Genomic DNA, 21,135 nt, shown 5'->3' with positions numbered 1-21,135 from the left:
GTGTAATATAATCATGGTACAAGAAGTACTAATAATGACATTACTGTATTCCCAAATTTTCAGGAAAATTGAGTGAGTCGTTCTTGATTTAATTATTAAAACAAATTGCCTCATTAATTAATTTGTATAAGTAATTCTAGAAACTATGATTCCATGAGTGTTTTGCATATTTCGGAGAGGATTTATTTAATTAAAATTTAGAGATGACGTCATCAACTTTTTTAGGGGGGTAACAATAATAAAAAAATCAAATTCCAGGTAAGCCCCCCAAAGACAAACTCCTCCTCCTAATGCAAGCCATCTACATCCACCTCGTCACCTACACCAACAAATACGCCGCCTACGAGCAAGCCTTCCTAATAAAAAAGCTCTCCACCATCAACTGCATGAAAGAAGAACTCCCGGACACTATCCAAGCCCTCGGCTTGAGCATCCCCCAGGTCATAGACATCGCCCGAGACGCGAAAAAGCGCTGTCAACAAATCACGGAAAACTGCGGCTATTGCGGCCTCTTGATCGCCCTCCGAGCATTCCTCGTCAACTACGCCGACCAATACAGAGTGGCTTTGCGCCAAATCGATCGCAGCAAAAAACAGGAAGAGGACTGGAACACCTTCCAGTTGTGTCTGTCGCTGCTCCAGAACACCGGCGAAGTGTTAGTGAACTTACACCAACTAGAAAAAGACCTAACGGCGACTATACTGGAAACCAATCAAAACAAAAGTCAGTTTGAGTACAAGTTGTTGATGTTGAACGCCGGGGATCGGAAAGAGTACGAGTCGCTAGTTCGGTGTGTCACGGAAGGCACGCAATTGTCCCTCTTAGATCATGTTAACGCGGAGTTTAATAAACTGTGTTCCGATATTCACCACACGACGTATCAGGTGGTGTTTTCCCCGATTGCGATGCAGTTGGATGTGGTCCAGGCTGGGCAAACGTGGGCGCAGTTTGCGAATTCGACGCTGCATAATTCGGATTTGCCCGATTATAGTTTTTCGCCACAGGAATACATAACTCAGGTTTTGCTAAATTCGGTAACTATAGTTTTATAATTTTAGTTAAAAATTGTCTTTACAGATTGGTCAGTACTTGATGACGTTACCCCAACACCTTGAACCTTTCCTATTCAGAGAAAACCCGTCTCTGACTTGTGCCCTTAGGGCCGTCGATCAAGAATATAGCACTGCAGGGGACGCCGAAGGCTCTCTGGCCCACGTCTTCCTCAAAATAGTTGCAAGAGGGACCTGTCAAGGTTTCTGCGACCGGATTTTATCCATCTGTGAGTTAAGTCAACCAGCTAGTCGCCAATTAGCGCACGACATAGGTATAACATAGAACGACAAAGTAGACATTTTGACATTTGTCGCCCCTAGGTTACCTAAACAACGTTCTCCAAGACCTAGGGATTTCACTCAGCGAAAACCTGCAGCAGTTGGCCACCCTGCTCAAACTCCCCAACGACCAGTACCACTCCGGCAGTGCCGGTTATTCGGCGCGCTACGTCGCCTCAGTACGACAAATGAGAAACATCACGTCGAATTAAATTAACCTAATAATTATATTTATAACTGTTGTACAAAAATCTTAAAATATACATTATTTCTGTTCCTCGGGCGCCCAGAATTTAAACGTCCTGTCGTACGAACTGGTCGCTATGTACTGGTTATCGGTGGAAATATCCACCGACCTGATTTTCCCGTCGTGGCTTGAGAGGGTTTTCAGGGGCTGCCAGGTTCGATTTGTCCACAGTTTGGCGGTGCCGTCGTACGACGAGGTTATTAAGTAATCGCCGCCGTCTCTTTGGAATTTAACGTCGGAGATGAGGTTGGTGTGCGCCGGGATTGTGTATAGGACGGACCGTTTGCGCAGGTCCCAGATTTTGCAGGTGTTGTCCTCGCTGGAGGTGGCTATGTGATAACCGTCGGGGGAGAAGTCGATTCCTAGGATGGCTTTGAGGTGGCTTTCCATGAACATTACGCATCTTCCGGTGCGCAGATCCCAGACTCGGCCGAAGGAATCGAGGCCTCTGTTAACAAATGTTACCTGGTTGTAAAATGGCTGCTTTCGTAAAAATTGCATTATCAAATTTCGTTTTGAAATTTACATACAATACAAAATAAATAGTGTGAACAGTGATCGGTTTAGATAATTTTTGAAGAAGTTAAACACCGAGGTTTCAAAGCTCACACATTCTTGTAATTTTCAGTAATATTTCTCGTATATAGTGGTCATTTCATATTTTTTTACAAACACTTCGTGGATAAACTGCAAAATTTCTTGCTTTAATAGATCCTTAAAAATACACTGGCCATTGTTTCTTGATGGTGGTCATGTCGTGTCATTCGTAATCTTTTTTATGAAATCGATTTGTTTAAAAGAAAGAATATTAGAAAGCGAGCGCTAAACTGGGGAGATTTTAGCAACCTAAACGTGCTCACTGCACTCCTATTCCAAGGGAGTGCTTTTTTAAAGTCTAGAGATCAGGGGCGGCTTGTCCTATGAGGCAGGTGAGGCAGTGCCTCACCAATGAATTTTACGCCTTATTAGGATTTTTATTATTTTATACGGACACATTTCGGCCAATAATTTGTGTCTTTTTTCTAAAATTTTAAAAATAAATATAGAAAATTATATTCTTATTTTTATCTCGGTAGGTACTCGTTGCTCCCTTAATTAAACAGCGCGCTTAAACACTCGGCACAACATGTATTTTGTGACGCGAATGAGGCCGACTCGAAGCTTGCCTCTACAGCATATATAGAAATCATGTCGTTAATAGGCAAGCAACCTGCAATACACTTATAAGCGGTATGAGTTGAAAAAAGACAAAATTGAGGCTAGCCTCATTTCCGTGCTTGCAAAAGAGATGGACAACTATAATATTTGCGCGCGGGGAACGTGCGATTGCAATGCAGTCTGCATTCGCAGGAGTATTCAAAATTAGGCCGTTGATTGTTTTGCCACAAATCTGTGTGTGTATAAATTGATTCAAAATTTCGGTAACAGAATTTTGTCTTAAAAGTGCCTACGTTTGCGTGGGTCGCGTTAGTGCTTTGTGCTTGTCATAATTTGATTTCGGTAATCGTTATTTAAGATTACGAGTAAATCGGAATTTTTCTCTACTAACGTTAAATGACAATGGCAGTTCTGTTTTTTCTACTTTCACGTATGATGATAAATTGTATGTAGTTAAGGAATTAAAACCGCCGGTTCCTGATTTGAGTAAATCGTTAATTGACCCATAAAAAAAATTTTAAATAAATCCGTATTTATATTTTATATTTTTTTCATTTTGTTTTTTGTTATAAATCAAATTAGCTTTATTTTATGTTGTATTTGATCTTTTTCGATATGTTTCCTTTAAAGTTTATTTTAATTTTGTTTTTTGTTAGAAGTTATATTAGTTTTTTCTGACCACGCTTCCCTTTCCTTTTGTCCTGTCATTCTCATGCTTTCCTTGCAAGACCTCCTTACACCTTCTTGGTTCTTTGTGGACAGTTAAATGAGTTTACAAATTTGTTTATTTGACTAAATAGAAAATATTTAAGTAATCTTGATTTATTTATATTTTAGAGCGTTTTGTGCTGTGCCTCATCAATTTTTCAAGTCATGAGCCGCCCCTGCTAGAGATTATTCCTGTGACTTCTGTAGAAATAAAGCTGAAAAAAATACGTTTAAAATGCGAGCACGTTCAGGTGTAATTTAAAAAAATATTCATTAGTGTGCCTGAGAAGCTAATTTATCAAGAAACATTTTCTAGTTATTTAAAAATTTGGGGCCGTATTGCAAAATTTATTTCTAAACATGACTTTCGTCCACAAAATGTTGGTGAGTTGCGGAGAAAAGTTGTAAAAGTGTGGCAAAACGGAACACTAAAATTTACTCGGCAATAATAACAAAATATTAATTATTTATTTAATAAAATATTTTTACTGGTTTGTTAATAAAAATAATCTCGCACTGACGTTTCTTTTGCTCATGCGTTATCCATCTGTCATGATACATAACCTTGGCGTTAACACACAAATTTACACATGATAAATTTTTAGTTTATTATTACCTTTTGACACTTTTATATCCGCCGATTGTTCAAAAACAAATCTGAAATATCGTTTTGAAATGAATAATAACAAAAATATTGTTGCAGATATACGGCTATTGTTACAAAATATGTATATACTTTTAGACCATCTAATTTAACATTACGTTAATTTTTCGTCATATTTTTTTCGCAATTCTGACAAATCTAATTCCTCTACTATACGGGACATTTTTTTAGACGTTCCTCGACATATTGTTTGTAAACACCGTCCAGTCTTTGTTATAATCAAAGTTATTTCTACCTATATCTAAATATTAAAAAAAAACTGTAGGTTAAAAAATAAATAAAAACAACGTAAAAAACACTGACCTCGGTTATTTAAGAAAGAGAGAGAGTGTACGACAAAAATTTTCAAGTTGAAACAGTCAAGAAAATTGTATAAGTAAACAAATTTTACGATAATTATATCCAAAGGATAAACCACGATAAAAAACAACCATGGATTTTTGAAAATTTGTCCTATATAGAATTTTCGTATTCTTTGATAGACTACTGTCAATTTGAAAGTTTGGGTTGAAGATGCAACGATCAAAGACAAACTTTCAAAAATCCATGGCTACCTTTCATCGTGTTTTCATTTCTCCCTCGGTACCATATGAATTCCTCTGATACGCCTAATGATTTATTTTTAAAATAATGATGTTGGCAACATCAACGCGTTCCTTGTTCGACTTGACAGTTAAAATAAATTTCATGTCCTACTAGAGAACTTTTTTCGTATGGTATGTGTTGTTGCTGTAATACCAAAAAAATTATTTCCAACTGAAAAATAGAACCATATAATCGAAAAAAAAGATTCCGCTAATAATAACTTGAAATCTGTAGAACCTACTTGATATTAAAACTTAATTAATTATAAATCACATGAAATTTCTCAGATCAAAGACTGCCACGGCCCAAATGCTTTTGGATTAGTATGCTCAAAACAAACATTTTCAATTAATAATAAATAATTCACGTTTTTGACATTTTTTTTACTTTTTCCGAACCAGTGTCCAAAGAAATACTATTTTAACATTCAAATTAACATAATATCAACATTTAACAAATGTCACAAGTGGGTACAATATGAAATATATTTAAAGCAGCAAAACACCAATACATTCTCAATTTTCTTAATATGTGTAGTCTTCTTTTCACAACAAGAAAAGTAAAACATGTTTAAAATGGTAAGTTTTTGTAGGAAAGTATCGATTTTGCAATTAGGCTCCGCCCCTCGGTCTGACAACGAATGAAAAATTCTTCTTCTCGGCTTCGCTTTTGGTTTTCTTTTTTAATTAATACATTTAGTTTTTTTGTATAACACGACTACGTAAGAACATATTTCACATGGTAATTTCTCGTAGAAACATGACGATTTTGCAGTTAAGCTTCGCCCCTCTGCCTACGACGAATAAACAAAAAATCATCAGAATTGAGACAGGGCGGGTGGGCGGGTTTTATATTTTGTCTTTTTTTCTTAATATACATAGCCATCTTTTCATAACAAGAAACTTAGGACATAGTTAAATTGTACATTTTTGCAAGGAAATATGGATTTTGCAATTATGGGGTGGAAGCTAATTGCAAAATTGATATTTCTTTATACAAATATTCCATTTTAAATACGTTTTAAATTTCATGTTGAGAAAATAAGTCTACATAATTTAAAAGAAAAAGTCCAAATGTAAGCCCGCCCACTCGCCCTATCTCAATTGTGATGATTTTTTTTTATATTCGCCGTGAACCTAGGGAGTTTCACTACAAAATACTAAAAAAATAAAGAAATTAAAAACATGTTTTTGAGTATCATGTTTCGAAAGAACACTATGTATATTAAGAAAAAAAGGCAAAATATTGATTTTTATAAGCACGTTCAGATTACAGGCATCGGCGGTTAAAAGAAAGTTTTATTGATTTGGTCAACTCAACGCAGAGGAGATGACTGATTAATTAATTCTAGAGATGCTGAGGAGCCCAGAAAAGTTCTAAGAATGATAGGAATTCTATCTTCTGGATATTCTAGCGGTTCCAAGGTGTGTAAATTTGAAAGGTTCAAAAGGTCTTAAAACATTCAAAGATTCTGAAGACCTTGAAGAATAAAGATTGCACATTGTGAATACACTAAACATTCTAAATAAACTAAAGTTCTAAGATTCTAAATATAAGAGAGAACCAACAAAATCTTTAAAAAATGTAAGATTCTGAAAGCATCGAGACATTCTAAACATTGTAGATCTTCTAGTAGTGTGCAAAATTTTCAAAGATTAGAAAGGCTCTAAAGACCAAAGCCTCGAAATGTGATGATTTAAGTGCAAAGGAAAAAGAATAATTTAGAGATCTTAGGGACCAGAACAAAGTTTTAAAGCAACAATTGAGTAGAATGAAATGAAAAATTCTGAATGTTTATCAAAAATGAGAACGTTAGAAGAAAAAGTTAAAAATTTGGAAACTTTAAAAATAACTAAAATTACAGAAGACGCAAACAACGCAGACGCAAAGTCAGTATTTCTTTTAGACTTGATAAAAAGTCACAATAAAAAAATACCTAGGTCGGTCGGTTGCCGTGAACGGTTGAAGAGAACTTCTGTGGTAAATTAAATAGTGCCAATAACATTATATTTTGTACATACTTAATAATAACATTTGTGGACACTAATCTCAGTTTGTGTACATTAGTAGTGAATATTTCTTTTTTGTTGAGAAGCCACTTTTTCCTGGATTGGTTTGCCTAGGAGCTGTGACCTTTGTGACCCCTTAGGAGGCGGTTAAGTTATATTTTAAGGGTTCTTATTTAACGTAAGCCCATTTTTCTTCCAACATATTAGTGATTCATTAGTGGCAATCAATTTTTATAACATCTTATCGGAGAAAAAGTGTGACTGCAGCACTTTTTAGTTATGGAAATCTGATTATTTTGTGTTTTACTTGGTTCGGTGTTAATATTTTTATACTGAAGTGAGGATCAAATTAACCCATTTTTTGAATTCAGTATCTTCTTGTGACTTTGACTTAATTGCTTTGTCAGAAACATGGCTTCACAGTGGTGTTATTAACAGTGAGCTTTTTAATAGTAATTATTTGATGGTTAGAAAAATTTAGAGACTTCTTGAATATTAATAAATCAAGGGGTGGAGGAGTACTCACTGCCTTTAGAATATTATCACCAAATAATTAATTAATAAACCATTAATTTTTGCACAAAAAATTGTAAATCAGGACTTCTTTGCTTTTATTACTTTAATTAATTTGGAGCAAATTACTGCCTTTTTTAAAAAATTCTCTTAGGTGCGCATCAAAATATTATATTTTCTACTAATTGCCACCTCAAGCTGTTCTTCAAGTTTAATAATAAGCTTAAAAAACGAAATGTTCTTTTACGCCCGTATTCGGATACCCTCCGATGTAGCCTTAATGTAAAAAATTACAAGTTGACGATAACGTACCTGATATTCTTGTTTATTCTGGTACCCATATTGAAAAAAAATATTGTTAAAGATTTATTTATTTCATTGGGTATCAGTGCACACACCGACGTCTCTCCAGAGCTGGAAGATTCTGATGTAGACTCAGAACTGTAAAAACCACCTACATAATTATATGTATTAAATAGGTTTAGAATGTTACGTACCCATTCAATTCTCTTATTCGCTTCATTGCTCGAGCCAGTTGTCTCTCCGTTCGAAAACATACCATGACTTTTTGTGAGTCGCAGTATAGGTTTAACATAATGCCCCGCAGTCCCTCCTCATGAAATTCCTTTATATTACAGGGCATTAAGTATAGATTTAATATATCTGGATCGTCGGGTTTAATTAGAATTGCTTCTGACGAAATTACTTATAATCGTCCCGTAATATTCACGACCAAAAGCCTTTGTTTTGATGTTCGAGAACCTCATTGTTTTCTGGTCTTGGCGACTCTGCTGCACCTCCCGCAGTGAATCTATTAGTGCTTTTATCTCTGCAAAAAATGTTTTTTTTACTAATCTACAGTTTTGACGCAGATCAAAATTTTTCTAATCATTCCCGTCAAAAATTTGATGACGTCTGTTCAAAATAAGGTACTCCTTTACTGTGTTTTATGAATCCACCTCGATTTATTTTACTCTTATTACAATTTTTACTGTTTAATCCCTCCTCTTCTTTACATTCAGCTTCGCAAATAAGAGGTGCGGGTTTGGAAAAAACTGCGTTATAAAAAAACTCAGTTGAAAAAAAAAAACGTATAACACGCTTGTTTTGTAAAATCTAGTTTTTCCAATTCCTGTTGTTCTGAGTTGGTGTTTTTTAGAGTAATGCATTTGAATTAATGTAAAATTGGGCACTCGAACCTCTTGCTACTTGATAACACAAAAGCCATTAACAATTCACTGCTGTCTTTGATATTTCGATGTGATTGCGTTCTGAGTCTCAACACCTTATTTAGAATTACTTATATACGGTGGCTAAAAACAATTTATGCGTAAGGCAGTTTATTTTATTTATCAAATCAAAAACGGTTCACTCTATTTTCCTGAAATTTTGAGAATACAATAGTGTTGGTATTAGTATTAGTATCATCACAAAAAAACTCACCTGCAACATATGCATAGCATGTTTCTTTATAGTGGTTATCATAAAAAATTAAATTCGCAAATTCAAATATTATAATTTTTGGAAAAAGTTGGTTATCTTGTACTGTGCTTCAGGAAGTTCTGTCTAAATAAACTTAGAGCACTTTTTTAATCTACTTGTTTTAACAGAGTATGAGTGTCAGTTAAAATAGTGTAACACCTGCAAGGGTCTGTCGAGCCTCAAAGCCAACTTCAACGCCTTCACGAGCTCGTCGTTCTGGAGATAATTGGCTAGTTTCTGCTGCTGGAGCGTCTCTTCTTCTTGTTCTTTCAATCTTTGGAGTTTGCGTTCTTCAGTCACGTCTTTCCACTTAACCAGAAGCGAATCCGACCCTCCTGTTACGATTTCGGTTTCGTCTTTGTGCACCGCCATGGCCCAAATGCGGCCTTCGTGCGTCTCAAACGTCCCTACGCACTCCGAGGTCTTCACGCTGAAGAGTTTGAGAAGGCCGTCGGCCCCCGCACTCACGATTTGCATCCCGTTGGAGATGAACGCGACTTGGAGGACGCTGGATTCGTGGCCTTCCAGAGTCTTGAGACAGTGGAGGTCGCTGACTGACCACAGTTTCACGGTACAGTCGGCTGACGACGTAATCACGACTTGGTCCACCGGGGAGAACGCCACCGACCAGACGCCGCGTTTGTGGCCTCTGAGAGTCCCCACTAGGGTTAGAGCTTCGGTCCAGAGTTTAGCGGTTTTGTCTTGCGATGCGGTGGCGATGATTTTCCCGTTTGGGGACACCGAGACACAATTAATGTCTTTGTGGTGGGCGACTTCGGTGCTAGTGCACGTCAGGATTGTGTCGCTTTCGGGATTAGTAGGGGTTTCCCAGAGTTTGAGACAGGTGTCTTGGCTGGCGCTGAAGAAGCACGAGGTGGCGTTGTGAAAGGCGACGGAACCGACGGAGGCGGTGTGACTGTGACCTACCCCGACGCACGACATGGAAGACCCATTGAATAACCACAAGCGGATTTTGTTGTCTTTGCTCCCCGATAACATAAGATCGGGGTTGGTTTTGCTGGTGGATAAACAAAGCACGATGTCGGTGTGCCCTTTCAGCAATTGACAGTTCATAGTGGAGTCGTAGAGTTTGATGTCGAGCGAATTCGTGGCGACTGCCAGATGACTCGAGTCTTTTCGGACGAAGGCGACGTCGAGAATCTCGTCGGAAAACCCGACGAATTGTTTGAGACAGACGAAGGACTTGAGATTATGTAGGATGATGTTGTGGTCGGCGCATTTCGGATGCTTGCAATTTTTTCTAAATTTTATAAAAATCTTATACATTCCATATTGATGTGATAATTTGGTTCCACGAAAATACTAAGTGATTATAATCGGTGTTGCAACTACCACTTGTTGAGAACAAAAGTTGCATTGTTTTGCTTAAGTGATGTGATATTTGATGTTAATCTGCATCCTGTCAGACTTCACCCTGTGGAACGACACATATTAATTATATTAATATTAAGTAATTACTTTTGTGGACTAAATTTGGACTATCTGGTGTCTAAAGATTAAAATATCAAGATCTGTATTTCAAAAAATTTCTCGTTTCAGGTTAGTATACCCCAGTTGACAATGTTTGTTCCTTTGTTTCCCAATAACACGTGAATTAAAAAAATGTATAATAAAATTATCAATTATTAGAGCAGATATGGGTCAGAGATTGCCGATTGTTAACAGCGAACAATACGATAAAGTTGTTTAATTAAGTTAATTTGGTAATACATTGTGTACTTTTTATGTATCTAGTGATATCTGGTTATGCACTTGTTTATTCTAACGCGCAAGATTTTATTGCCACTGCTTGATTAAATTATACGACTTTATGGTCTGACTGACTTAAAATTAATCCTGCAAGAAAACAAGCGAAATTAAAACCGTTCGAAGTAAATAAGTTGCATTTAAAACATATCCGATGGCATATTTGGCAATGCAATTAGTATTGAGAAAGACACATTTTATTTTGTTTTACTTTACTTATCAAGTTGTCAATATTTGTTCTTGGATAAACATAGGTATTGTCTTGTTGTTTTCGTTTTCAATTACATTTATTATACACCCAACAGCGCTCGATTCCGGTTCGAAAAAAATTATGTCGTAATTAATTCTAAATCTGAATTCTTAATAAAATCCACCATTTTTTTTTACAATTAATATCTTCATTTATGCAACCAACTGTAGACCTCCTCAATTTTGGCTTATTTTCTTAATATACATAGCCGTCTTTTCACAACAAGAAACTTAGAACATGGTAAAATTGTACATTTTTATTTGCAAAATGGGTATTTCCTTATTCAAATTTTCCATTTTAAACATGTTTTAAGTTTCATGTTGTGAAAAGAAGTCTACACATATTAAAACAAAAATTAATTCTTCTTATTCTAATTTAAAAAATACTTATGTCAGAGTTAAAATTACGAGTGAATTATTAAAATTTTCCATAAATTCATGTTATATTTAAAGTTATACGATGGCACACCTGATTGTCCAATTGCATTTATGACATCAAGTCAGCAGTTGCCATCTGTAGACAGCAGACAAACAAAAACGGAAAAATCACTATATTTCCTCAGTTTTTATTATATTTTTAGCTAATGTATGAACATGTAATCTTTACAATGTTCTTTTAATACATTTTGAGATTTAACGGTCGAAGTTAATTTTTTTTAGGGCAACGTATAATTAACACTAAGGGTGGATCATCAGAATATGGGTAAACAAGTGTCACGTGACGTCTATGTAACAACAAAGAGATGCTGATGAGCTTAGAAAAACCGAAAATCTAAAGGTTTCACAAATTGGAGAAAATCTAGGAATTCTGTAGATTCTATGGGTTCCAAAGGTTCGAAAGATTGAAAAATTCTAGATATCCTAAAGACCTTAAAGTTTCTATACAGTAGAAATGGCAAACTGTAAATGGACTAAAAATTCTAAATAATGTAAAATTTTTATTACTTCTAAAGTGTCCAACATTTCCAAAGGTTGGAAAGACTTTAAGGACTCTAAAAACTCTGAAGACCCTTTTTTGGATTGAAAATTCTATTGTTTAGAGAACATTGAAGTTTTACAAAATCCGCAAAAGTTTAGAAAGTATAAAAAATCTGGAAGTCCTTAAAATTTCAAAATTCAAACATATTTGGAGGCCAATGGCTTTAGAAATTTTGAAAAAATTGGAAATTCTGGACATTCGGTATATTTTCGAATATCTGAAAAAATCGGGTTAATATCTAAAGATCCTGAGAAAAAAGTAAAACTCTGAAAGTTCTAAAGGTTAAAAAATTGTGGCTTTGTAAAACTTCTGGCGATTCAAAGACTCTAAAGACTCCAGACATTTTAAAGACCTTGAAAATTAAAATTTGCACACTGCGAATACACTAAATATTTTAAATAAACTAAAGTTCTAAGATTCTAAATATAAGAAAGAACCGCAAAATCTTGAAAATTTTAAAAATCCTTAAGGTATTAAAGAATCCAGAAATTCTAAACATTATTATAGATCTTCCAGTAGTGTGCAAAATTTTCAAAGATTCGAAAGACTAAGGACTTTGAAGATTCCAAAAACTCTTTTTTCGATTGAAAATTCTGAGAGCAGCACTACGACTTTTGCCCTTATACATATATTGGAATTATCTTAGAAATTTTCAATTTCAGATGCACAACCTTTGATAACAAACGCCGGTATCATTTCATATCATGCGGTTGCCGTGAACGGTTGAAGCGAACTTCTGCGGTAAATTAACTAGTGCCAATAACATTATATTTTGTACATACTTAATAATAACATTGCGGGACACTAATCTCAGTTTGTGTACATTAGTAGTGAATATTTCCTTTTTGTTGAGAAGCCACTTTTTCCTGGATTGGTTTGCCTAGGTGCTGTGACCTTTGTGACCCCTTAGGGGGTCGGTAAGTTATATTTTTGGGGTTCTTATTTAACGTAAGCCCATTTTTCCTTCTTTAACAAAATTAGTGATTCACTAATGGCAATCAGTTTTTATAACATTTTATCAGAGAAAAAGTGTGACTGCAGCACTTTTTAGTTATGGAAATCTGATTATTTTGTGTTTTACTTGGTTCGGTGTTAATATTTTTATACTGAAGTGAGGATCAAATTAACCCATTTTTTGAATTCAGCATCTTCTTGTGACTTTGACTTAATTGCTTTGTCAGAACATGGCTTCACAGTGGTGTTATTAACAGTGAGAGTGAGTGAATTATTTGATGGTTAGAAAAAATAGACACTTCTTGAATATTAATAAATCAAGGGGCGGAGGAGTACTCATTGGTTACCAGATCCGATCTCATATTTTCGGAACTGATCTTGTCCAGTACGCCTTTTTCTAATTTATATCTTGTTGATATTTTAGCAGTAAAAGTATTAATATTCTCTTTTTCCATAATTTTAGTTGTTATATAAGTACATTCCGCCCTCACTGCCTTTAGAATATTATCACCAAATAATTAATTAATAAACCATTAATTTTTGCACACAAAATTGTAAATCAGGACCTTGATAAGTGACTTCTTTGCTTTTATTACTTTAATTAATTTGGAGCAAATTACTGCCTTTTTAAAAAAATTCCTTGCGCGCGCATCAGAATATTATATTTTCTACTAATTGCCAGCTCAAGCTGTTCTTCAAGTTTAATAATAAGCTTAAAAAGCGAAATGTCCGTTTACGCCCGTATTCAGACACCCCCTGAATGTAGCCTTAATGTAAATAATAAGAAGTTGACGATAACGTACCTGATATTCTTGTTTATTCTGGTACCCAAAAAAAAAAAAATTTGTAAAAGATTTATTTATTTAATTGGGTGTCAGTGCACACACCGACGTCTCTCCAGAGCTGGAAGATTCTGATGTAGACTCGGAACTGTAAAAACCACCTACATAATTATATGTATTAAATAGGTTTAGAATGTTACGTACCCATTCAATTGTTCATTCGTTTCATCGCCATACACAAACTTGCCCACTCAGAGACCCAGTTATCAAAAGGTTTAGCTGATTAACAAATACATGACTACCTGACAGTAAGACATTTGTTACTGGGTGCCACATTAACCACTCCATGTCATCGCCTTCATTACACCAAATCAATTTATTGCTCTCTACTTCCCACACTTGTATCATCCCTGACATATCTCCAGTAGCTAACAATCGATTGTCATGATTAAAACAAACACATGTTACGGAATCCTTATGGCCTGTGCAATCAAATTTAACTGATCCATTTGATGTGATCCAGAGATATACACAATCATCTTCACCCCCTGTAGCAGCAAGCTGTCCATTTTTTGTCAAATCTGCACAAAATACTGACTTTTTATGTTCTTTGAATGTAAGCTTGGCTAAATCTTGCACTTCAGCTTGATTCCCCTCTTCTTCAGTACTGGCATCTTCAATCATTTCTTCCTCCAACTCATCATCGTCGGCCTCATCTAAATATATGACTTCGACATCATCAAAGTTCTCCGATTCTTCTGCCATTTTTATGTACCACCTTCCTGTTTCTTCCTGAAAAATAAATATATTTGTGAACTATATAAAATCTAACGTGTTTTTATTATATATTAAAATAATATGAACGCGGTCTAAAGAATGTTACGCTAAATTTCGAACACCACGTGGTTGACACATTCACGCCTGACTATAATACACAATCTATATACCAACATCCATTTTTATATATATAGATTATGACTTTTTGTGAGTCGCAGTACAGGTTTAACATAATACCCCGCAGTCCCTCCTCATGAAATTCCTTTATATTACACGGCATTAAGTATAAATTTAATATATCTGGATCGTCCGGTTTAATCAGAATTGTTTCTGACGAAATGACAATTGTCCCGTAATATTCACGACCAAAAGCTTGAGTTTTGACGTTTGACAGTCTCATGGTTTGCTTGTCTTCGCGACGCTGTTGCACCTCGCGTAGAGAATGTATTAGAGCTTTTATCTCTGCAAAAAAATGGTTCTTTTACTATTCTATAGTTTTGACGCTGATCAAAATTTGTCTAATCCTTCCCGCCAAAATTTTGATGACGTCTGCTCAAAATAAGGTACTCCTTTACTGTGTTTTATGAATCCACCTTGATTTTTTTTACTCTTATTATAATTTTTACTGACTAATCCCTCCTCTTCTTTAGATTCAGCTTCGCAAATAAGAAGTGCGGGTTTGGAAAAAATTGCGTTGTAAAAAACTCGTTGAAAAAAAAAACGTATAACACGTTTGTTTTGTAAAATCTAGTTTTCCAATCCCTGTTGTTCTGAATTGGTTTTTTAGAATAATGCATTTGAATTGATGTAAAATTGGGCACTCGAACCTCTTGATACTTGATAGCAGAAAAGCCATTAACAATTCACTGCTGTCTTTGATATTTCGATGTGTATTCTGGTTCTGAGTGTCAGCACCTTGTTTATTACTTATATACGTGACTCAAAACAATTCATGCATAAGGCAGTTTATTTTATTTATCAAATCAAAAACAGTTCACCCTATTTTCCTGAAAATTTGAGAATACAATACTGTTGGTATTAGTATTAGTATCATCACAAAAAAACTCACGTGAAACATATGCATAGCATGTTTCTTTATAGTGGTTATCGTAAAAAATCAAATTCGCAAATCCAAATATTATAATTTTTGGAAAAAGTTTTTTATCTTGTACTGTGCTTCAGGAAGTTCTGTCTAAATAAACTTAGAGCACTTTTTTAATCTACTTGTTTTAACAGAGTATGAGTGTCAGTTAAAATAGTTTATGTAATTCTTCTTATTCTAATTTAAAAAATACTTACGTCAGAGTTAAAATTACAAGTGAATTATTAAAATTTTCAATAAATTCATATCATATTTAAAGTTATACGATGGCACACCTGATTGTCAAATTGCATTTATGACATCAAGTCAGCAGTTGCCATCTGTAGACAGCAGACAAACAAAAACGGAAAAATCACTATATTTCCTCAGTTTTTATTATATTTTTAGCTAATGTATGAACATGTAATCTTTATAATGTTCTTTTAATACATTTTGAAATTTACCGGTCGAAGTTATTTTTTTTAGGGCAACATATAATTAACACTAATGGTGAATTATCAGAATACAGGTAAACAAGTGTCACGTGACGTCTATGTAACAACAAAGAGATGCTGATGAGCTTAGAAAAACCGAAAATCTAAAGGTTTCACAAATTGGAGAAAATGTAGGAATTCTGTAGATTCTATGGGTTCCAAAGGTTCGAAAGATTGAAAAATTCTAGATATTCTAATGACCTTAAAGATTCTATACAGTAGAAATGGCAAACTGTAAATGGACTAAAAATTCTAAATAATGTAAAATTTTTATTACTTCTAAAGTGTCCAAAATTTCCAAAGGTTGGAAAGACTCTAAGGACTGAGGACGCTAAAAACTCTGAAGACCCTTTTTTGGATTGAAAATTCTATTGTTTAGAGAACATTGAAGTTTTACAAAATCCGCAAAAGTTTAGAAAGAATAAAAAATCTGAAAGTCTTTAAAATTTCAAAATTCGGACATATTTGGAGGCCAATGGTTTTAGAAATTTAAAAAAAACTCGAAATTCTGGACATTCCGTATATTTTCGAATATCTGAAAAAATCGGGCTAATCTGGAAATTCTGGAAAATTTAGAAATCAATTAATTAGTATCTAGAGATCCTGAGGAGCCTAGAAAAGGTAAAACTCTGAAAGTTCTAAAGGTTACGGAAATTTTAGCACTGTAAAGCTTCTGGAGATTCCAATAGTCCCAAGGTCTCCAAATTCAAAAGATTTCAAAACATTCAAAGACTAAAGACTCCATACATTCTAAAGACCTTGACGATTAAAAATTGCACATTGCGAATACACTAAATATTCTAAATAAAGTTCTAAGATTCTAAATATAAGAAAGAACCGACAAAATCTTAAAAATTTTTAAAGTTCTTCAAGACATTAAAGAATCCAAAAATTCTAGAAATTCAAAATATATGGAAATCATAAACACTTTACTGAATTTCTAAAAAATGTTCGAACATTGTGTAGATTCCAAGGCTGCCAAAAACTCAAAGGAGTAAAAGGATTTTAGGAATATCAAAAATTCCGGAGATTCCCCAAATTCCAAGTATTTTAAAAACTCTAAAAATGTTAACAATACCAAAAATAAAAAAAAATATCTAGAGATGCTGAGGAGCTTAGAAAAATCGAAAATCTAAAGGTTTCACAGATTGGAGAAAATCTAGGAATTCTGTAGATTCTGTGAGTTCCAAAGTTTCCAAAGGTTCGAAAGATTGAAAAATGCTAGATATCCTAAAGACCTTAAAGATTCTATACAGTAGAAATGGCAAACTGTAAATGGACTAAAAATTCCAAATAATAGAACATTTTTATTACTTCGAAAGTGTCCAAAATTTCCAAAGGTTGGAAAGACTCTAAGCATTCTGAGGAATCTAAAAACTCTGAAGACCCTTTTTTGGATTGAAAATTCTATTATTTAAACAACATTGAACTTTTACAAAATCTGCAAAAGTTTAGAAAATATAAAAAATCTGGAAGTCTTGAAAATTTCAAAATTCGGGCATATTTGGAAATTTTTAAAAAACTGGAAATTCTGGACATTCCGTATATTTTCGAATATCTAAAAAAATTGGGCTAATCTGGAAATTCTGGAAAATTTAGAAATTAATAATTAATATCTAGAGATCCTGAGGAAAAGGTAAAACTCTGAAATTTCTAAAGGTTCCAGAAATTTTGGCATTGTAAAACTTCTGGAGATTCAAAGATTCTAAAGACTGCAGACATTTTAAAGACCTTGAAAATTAAAAATTGCACATTGCGAATACACTAAATATTGTAAATAAACTAAAGTTCTAAGATTCTAAATATAAGAAAGAACCGCAAAATCTTAAAAATTTTAAAAATCCTTAAGGTATTAAAGAATCCAGGAATTCTAGAAATTCTAAACATTATTATAGATCTTCCAGTAGTGTGCAAAATTTTCAAAGATTCGAAAGACTAAAGACTTTAAAAATTCCAAAAACTCTTTTTTCGATTGGAAATTCTGGGAGCAGCACTACGACTTTTGCCCTTATATATTGGAATTATCTTCGAGATTTTCAACTTCAGATGCACAACCTTTGATAACAAATGCCGGTATCATTTCATATCATGCGGTTGCCGTGAACGGTTGAAGCGAACTTCTGCGGTAAATTAAATAGTGTCAATAACATTATACATATTTTGTAGATATTTAATAATAACATTGCGGGACACTAATCTCAGTTTGTGTATATTAGTAGTGAATAATTCTTTTTTGTTGAGAAGCCACTTTTTCCTGGATTGGTTTGCCTAGGTGATGTGACCTTTATGGCCCCTTAGGGGGTCGGTAAGTTATATTTTAAGGGTTCTTATTTAACGTAAGCCCATTTTTCCTCCTTTAACAATATTAGTGATTCCCTTGTGGAAATCAGTTTTTATAACATCTTATCGGAGAAAAAGTGTGACTGCAGCACTTTTTAGTTATCGAAATCTGATTATTTTGCGCTTTACTTGCTGGTTCGCTGTTAATATTTATAATTTATAAATGTAATCGGCAAATTACCAGAAGTGAGGAACACATAACATGTCGGCCTAAAAAATCACAGCAAATCAGTACTTGGTGTTGTAATATTTGTGGAGTGAATTACAAGTTCTTCTCTGTCGAATCTTGTCTTGACGATATGTTACATACAGTTTTTTCTATTTATGTTGATGCTATTATGGTTACTTTGGATGCTCAAATTGTGCCCTTGTTACCCGGAAAAATCACAATGAAAATTTAAATGTTGGTTATGCTGTTTGGGAGTATCAGAAATGGATATCATATCAGCGAATGCTTGAGAAAATTAAACAAGATGTGTTTGTTGAAATTCCATAGCAATTAGTCTCCCAAAGAAAATTTTTGTCTTAAAAGCGAATCGGCGAAATGTCCGTTTACGCCCATATTCGGATACCCCCCGATGTAGCCTTAATGTAAAAAATAACAAGTTGAAGATAACGTACCTGATATTCTTCTTTATTCTGGTACCGATATTGACACCGACGTCTCCCCAGAGCTGGAAGATTCTGATGTGGACTCGGAACTGTAAAAACCACCTACATAATTATATGTATTAAATAGGTTTAGAATGTTACGTACCCATTCAATTGTCTTATTCGTTTCATCGCCTGAGCCACTTGCCTCTCCGTTCGGAAATATATCATGACTTTTTGTGGGTCGCAGTACAGGTTTAACATAATGCCCCGCAGTCCCTCCTCATAAAATTCCTTTATATTACAGGGCATTAAGTATAAATTTAACATATTTAGATCGTCCGGTATAATCAGAATTGCATCTGACGAAATTATAATCGTCCCGTAGTATTCACGGCCAAAGGCCACAGTTTTCACGTTCGACACTTTCATCGTTTGCTTGTCTTCGCGACGCTGCTACACCTCCCGCAGTGAATCTATTAGTGGTTTTATCTCTGCAAAAAAATGTTTCTTTTACTATTCTATAGTATTGACGCCGATCAACATTTGTCTAATCATTCCCGCCAAAAATTTGATGACGTCTGTTCAAAATAAGGTACTCCTTTACTGTGTTTTATGAATCCACCTTGATTTTTTTTACTCTTATTATAATTTTTACTGACTAATCCCTCCTCTTCTTTAGATTCAGCTTCGCAAATAAGAAGTGCGGGTTTGAAAAAAATTGCGTTGTAAAAAAACTCAGTTGAAAAAACACGTATAACACGCTTCTGTTTTGTAAAATCTAGTTTTTCCAATTCCTGTTGTTCTGAGTTGGTGTTTTAAAATAATGCATTTGAATTGATGTAAAATTGGGCACTCGAACCTCTTGATACTTGATAGCAGAAAAGCCATTAACAATTCACTGCTGTCTTTGATATTTCGATGCGTATTCTGGTTCTGAGGGTCAGCACCTTGTTTAGAATTACTTATATACGGTGGCTCAAAACAATTTATGCGTAAGGCAGTTTATTTTATTTATCAAATCAAAAACGGTTCACTCTATTTTCCTGAAATTTTGACAATACAGTACTGTTGGTATTAGTATTAGTATCATCACAAAATTTTGTAATAGAAAAACTCACCTGAAACATACGCATAGCATGTTTCTTTATAGTGGTTATCGTAAAAAAATCAAATTCGCAAATTCAAATTTTATCATTTTTGGAAAAAGTTGGTTATCTTGTACTGTGCTTCAGGAAGTTCTGTCTAAATAAACTTAGAGCACTTTTTTAATCTACTTGTTTTAACTTAACTTTTAAGTTAAATTTTCTTTAGGGCAACGTTAATTAACACTAAGGGTGGATTATCAGAATATAGGTAAAGAAGTGTCACGTGACGTCTATGTTACAACAAGTCAATACGATATTGGAATTTTTTACAAAGAATATTGGTTTACAAGCGCTTTAGCCACTTAAAATTTTAAAGGAATCGATTCGCTATTTCAAAGATTATACATTACAAAAGTCAGCAGACGGACAAACCACGGATTAATAGAGAAGGAAAATCTGCATTGTCGTCTTCTACAACTTGTGACACGCCAAGACAACATGAAATTCAATATTTGTTACAATTACCTCATTGTCATTATAATTAAAGATTTCTGATTTTTTTCAATAAAGTAACAAAAATATCAGGAAAAACCGATGGACTTTTGAAAGTTTGTCTTTGACGAGACGAAAATTCTAACAAAGGTGATTTTTCGAAACTCCACAGCTGTTTTTGATCGTGTTTTTTACTGCTCTCTCTTGTTATTTATTAGTTGTTACTTTGCATCTAGAAGGCTAAAATATTCAATGTCTCGCCATGACATACAGAGATACCAAACAATGGAAAATAAATAGATAATTAAAACAAATTTGTAACACCATTTTGAAAAAAAATTCTAAAACTGTGGAAAACATTTCAAACTTGTTTTTTAAGTAGCGGGATTTTAATGCCCTTTGAGAAATTCCACTAGTGTGAGTTGTAACATCAATATTATGGTCCCAGCAGTTTCTTCTGAACCTTGGCGTCAAATTTTCTTACTTTCATGCAACTGAGATTTGAACAATAATCTCACTTTACGAAACAATTTTTTGTTTCTATACGAATTTATACCTGTAGAAGTGTGTACTTGGAGTGGATTCGCCGCCGAGTTCTCCCCCTTTTTATTGCTTTCGTCGTTGGTCGCCGCCTCCTCCAGCTCCTTCCTCGGTTTCTTAATATATTGAACGTTGTCGTCGTCAGACATTTTCCCCTACAAAAACCAAACAATAAAAACAATGTAACAAAAATTTCGTTTGTTTAAAACTGGCACGTTTCGTACGAGTTATGACAACTGACAGCCCCCCTCTCATAATCAGACAGTTCCCGCAGTGCCGCCAACCCCAAGTTTTTATTTACCAT

At 34.4% G+C, this 21,135-nt stretch overlaps 3 protein-coding genes across 10 annotated transcripts in view; 1 reads left to right on the top strand and 2 right to left on the bottom strand.

Moving 5' to 3' along the window:
* The window catches only part of LOC135128652 (conserved oligomeric Golgi complex subunit 7), a 10,174-nt gene extending 8,566 nt beyond the window's left edge, over positions 1–1,608 (top strand). Inside the window, exons 5-7 of the mRNA XM_064055622.1 lie at positions 259–1,019; positions 1,078–1,324; positions 1,374–1,608. Coding sequence (XP_063911692.1) covers positions 259–1,019; positions 1,078–1,324; positions 1,374–1,543 — 1,178 coding nt within the window. The 3' untranslated portion in view covers positions 1,544–1,608. The remainder of the gene's footprint in view (positions 1–258; positions 1,020–1,077; positions 1,325–1,373) is intronic.
* Positions 1,535–21,135, bottom strand: LOC135128903 (lissencephaly-1 homolog 2-like). The gene is made up of 5 exons (XM_064055982.1): positions 21,073–21,135; positions 20,864–20,986; positions 18,878–19,164; positions 18,742–18,834; positions 1,535–2,026 (listed from the first exon to the last, which is right to left on the bottom strand). The coding sequence occupies exons 1-5, from the start codon at positions 21,133–21,135 to the stop codon at positions 1,597–1,599; spliced, it is 996 nt and encodes a 331-aa protein (XP_063912052.1). The 3' UTR covers positions 1,535–1,596.
* The window catches only part of LOC135128656 (transducin beta-like protein 3), a 29,751-nt gene continuing 16,474 nt past the window's right edge, over positions 7,859–21,135 (bottom strand). For 2 of the 8 annotated variants that reach the window (XM_064055632.1, XM_064055633.1), the window contains 2 exons: positions 20,848–20,986; positions 7,859–10,554 (listed from right to left, as the gene is read on the bottom strand). In XM_064055632.1, the coding sequence (XP_063911702.1) occupies positions 8,836–9,984 (1,149 nt within the window). In that variant the 5' untranslated portion in view covers positions 9,985–10,554; positions 20,848–20,986 and the 3' untranslated portion in view covers positions 7,859–8,835. Of the gene's footprint in view, positions 10,555–13,449; positions 13,572–20,847; positions 20,987–21,135 lie in introns of those variants that run through there. The other 6 variants (XM_064055629.1, XM_064055631.1, XM_064055636.1 and 3 more) reach the window with 5 other exon arrangements.

Source organism: Zophobas morio, unplaced genomic scaffold (assembly GCF_036711695.1).
Source record: "Zophobas morio isolate AGI-343-1 ecotype UQ-CSIRO unplaced genomic scaffold, CSIRO_AGI_Zmor_V1 ptg000014l, whole genome shotgun sequence".
NCBI lineage: Eukaryota > Metazoa > Arthropoda > Insecta > Coleoptera > Tenebrionidae > Zophobas > Zophobas morio.
The sequence above is the reverse complement of the archived record's forward strand: the minus strand, read 5'-3'. Positions and strand labels throughout refer to the sequence as shown.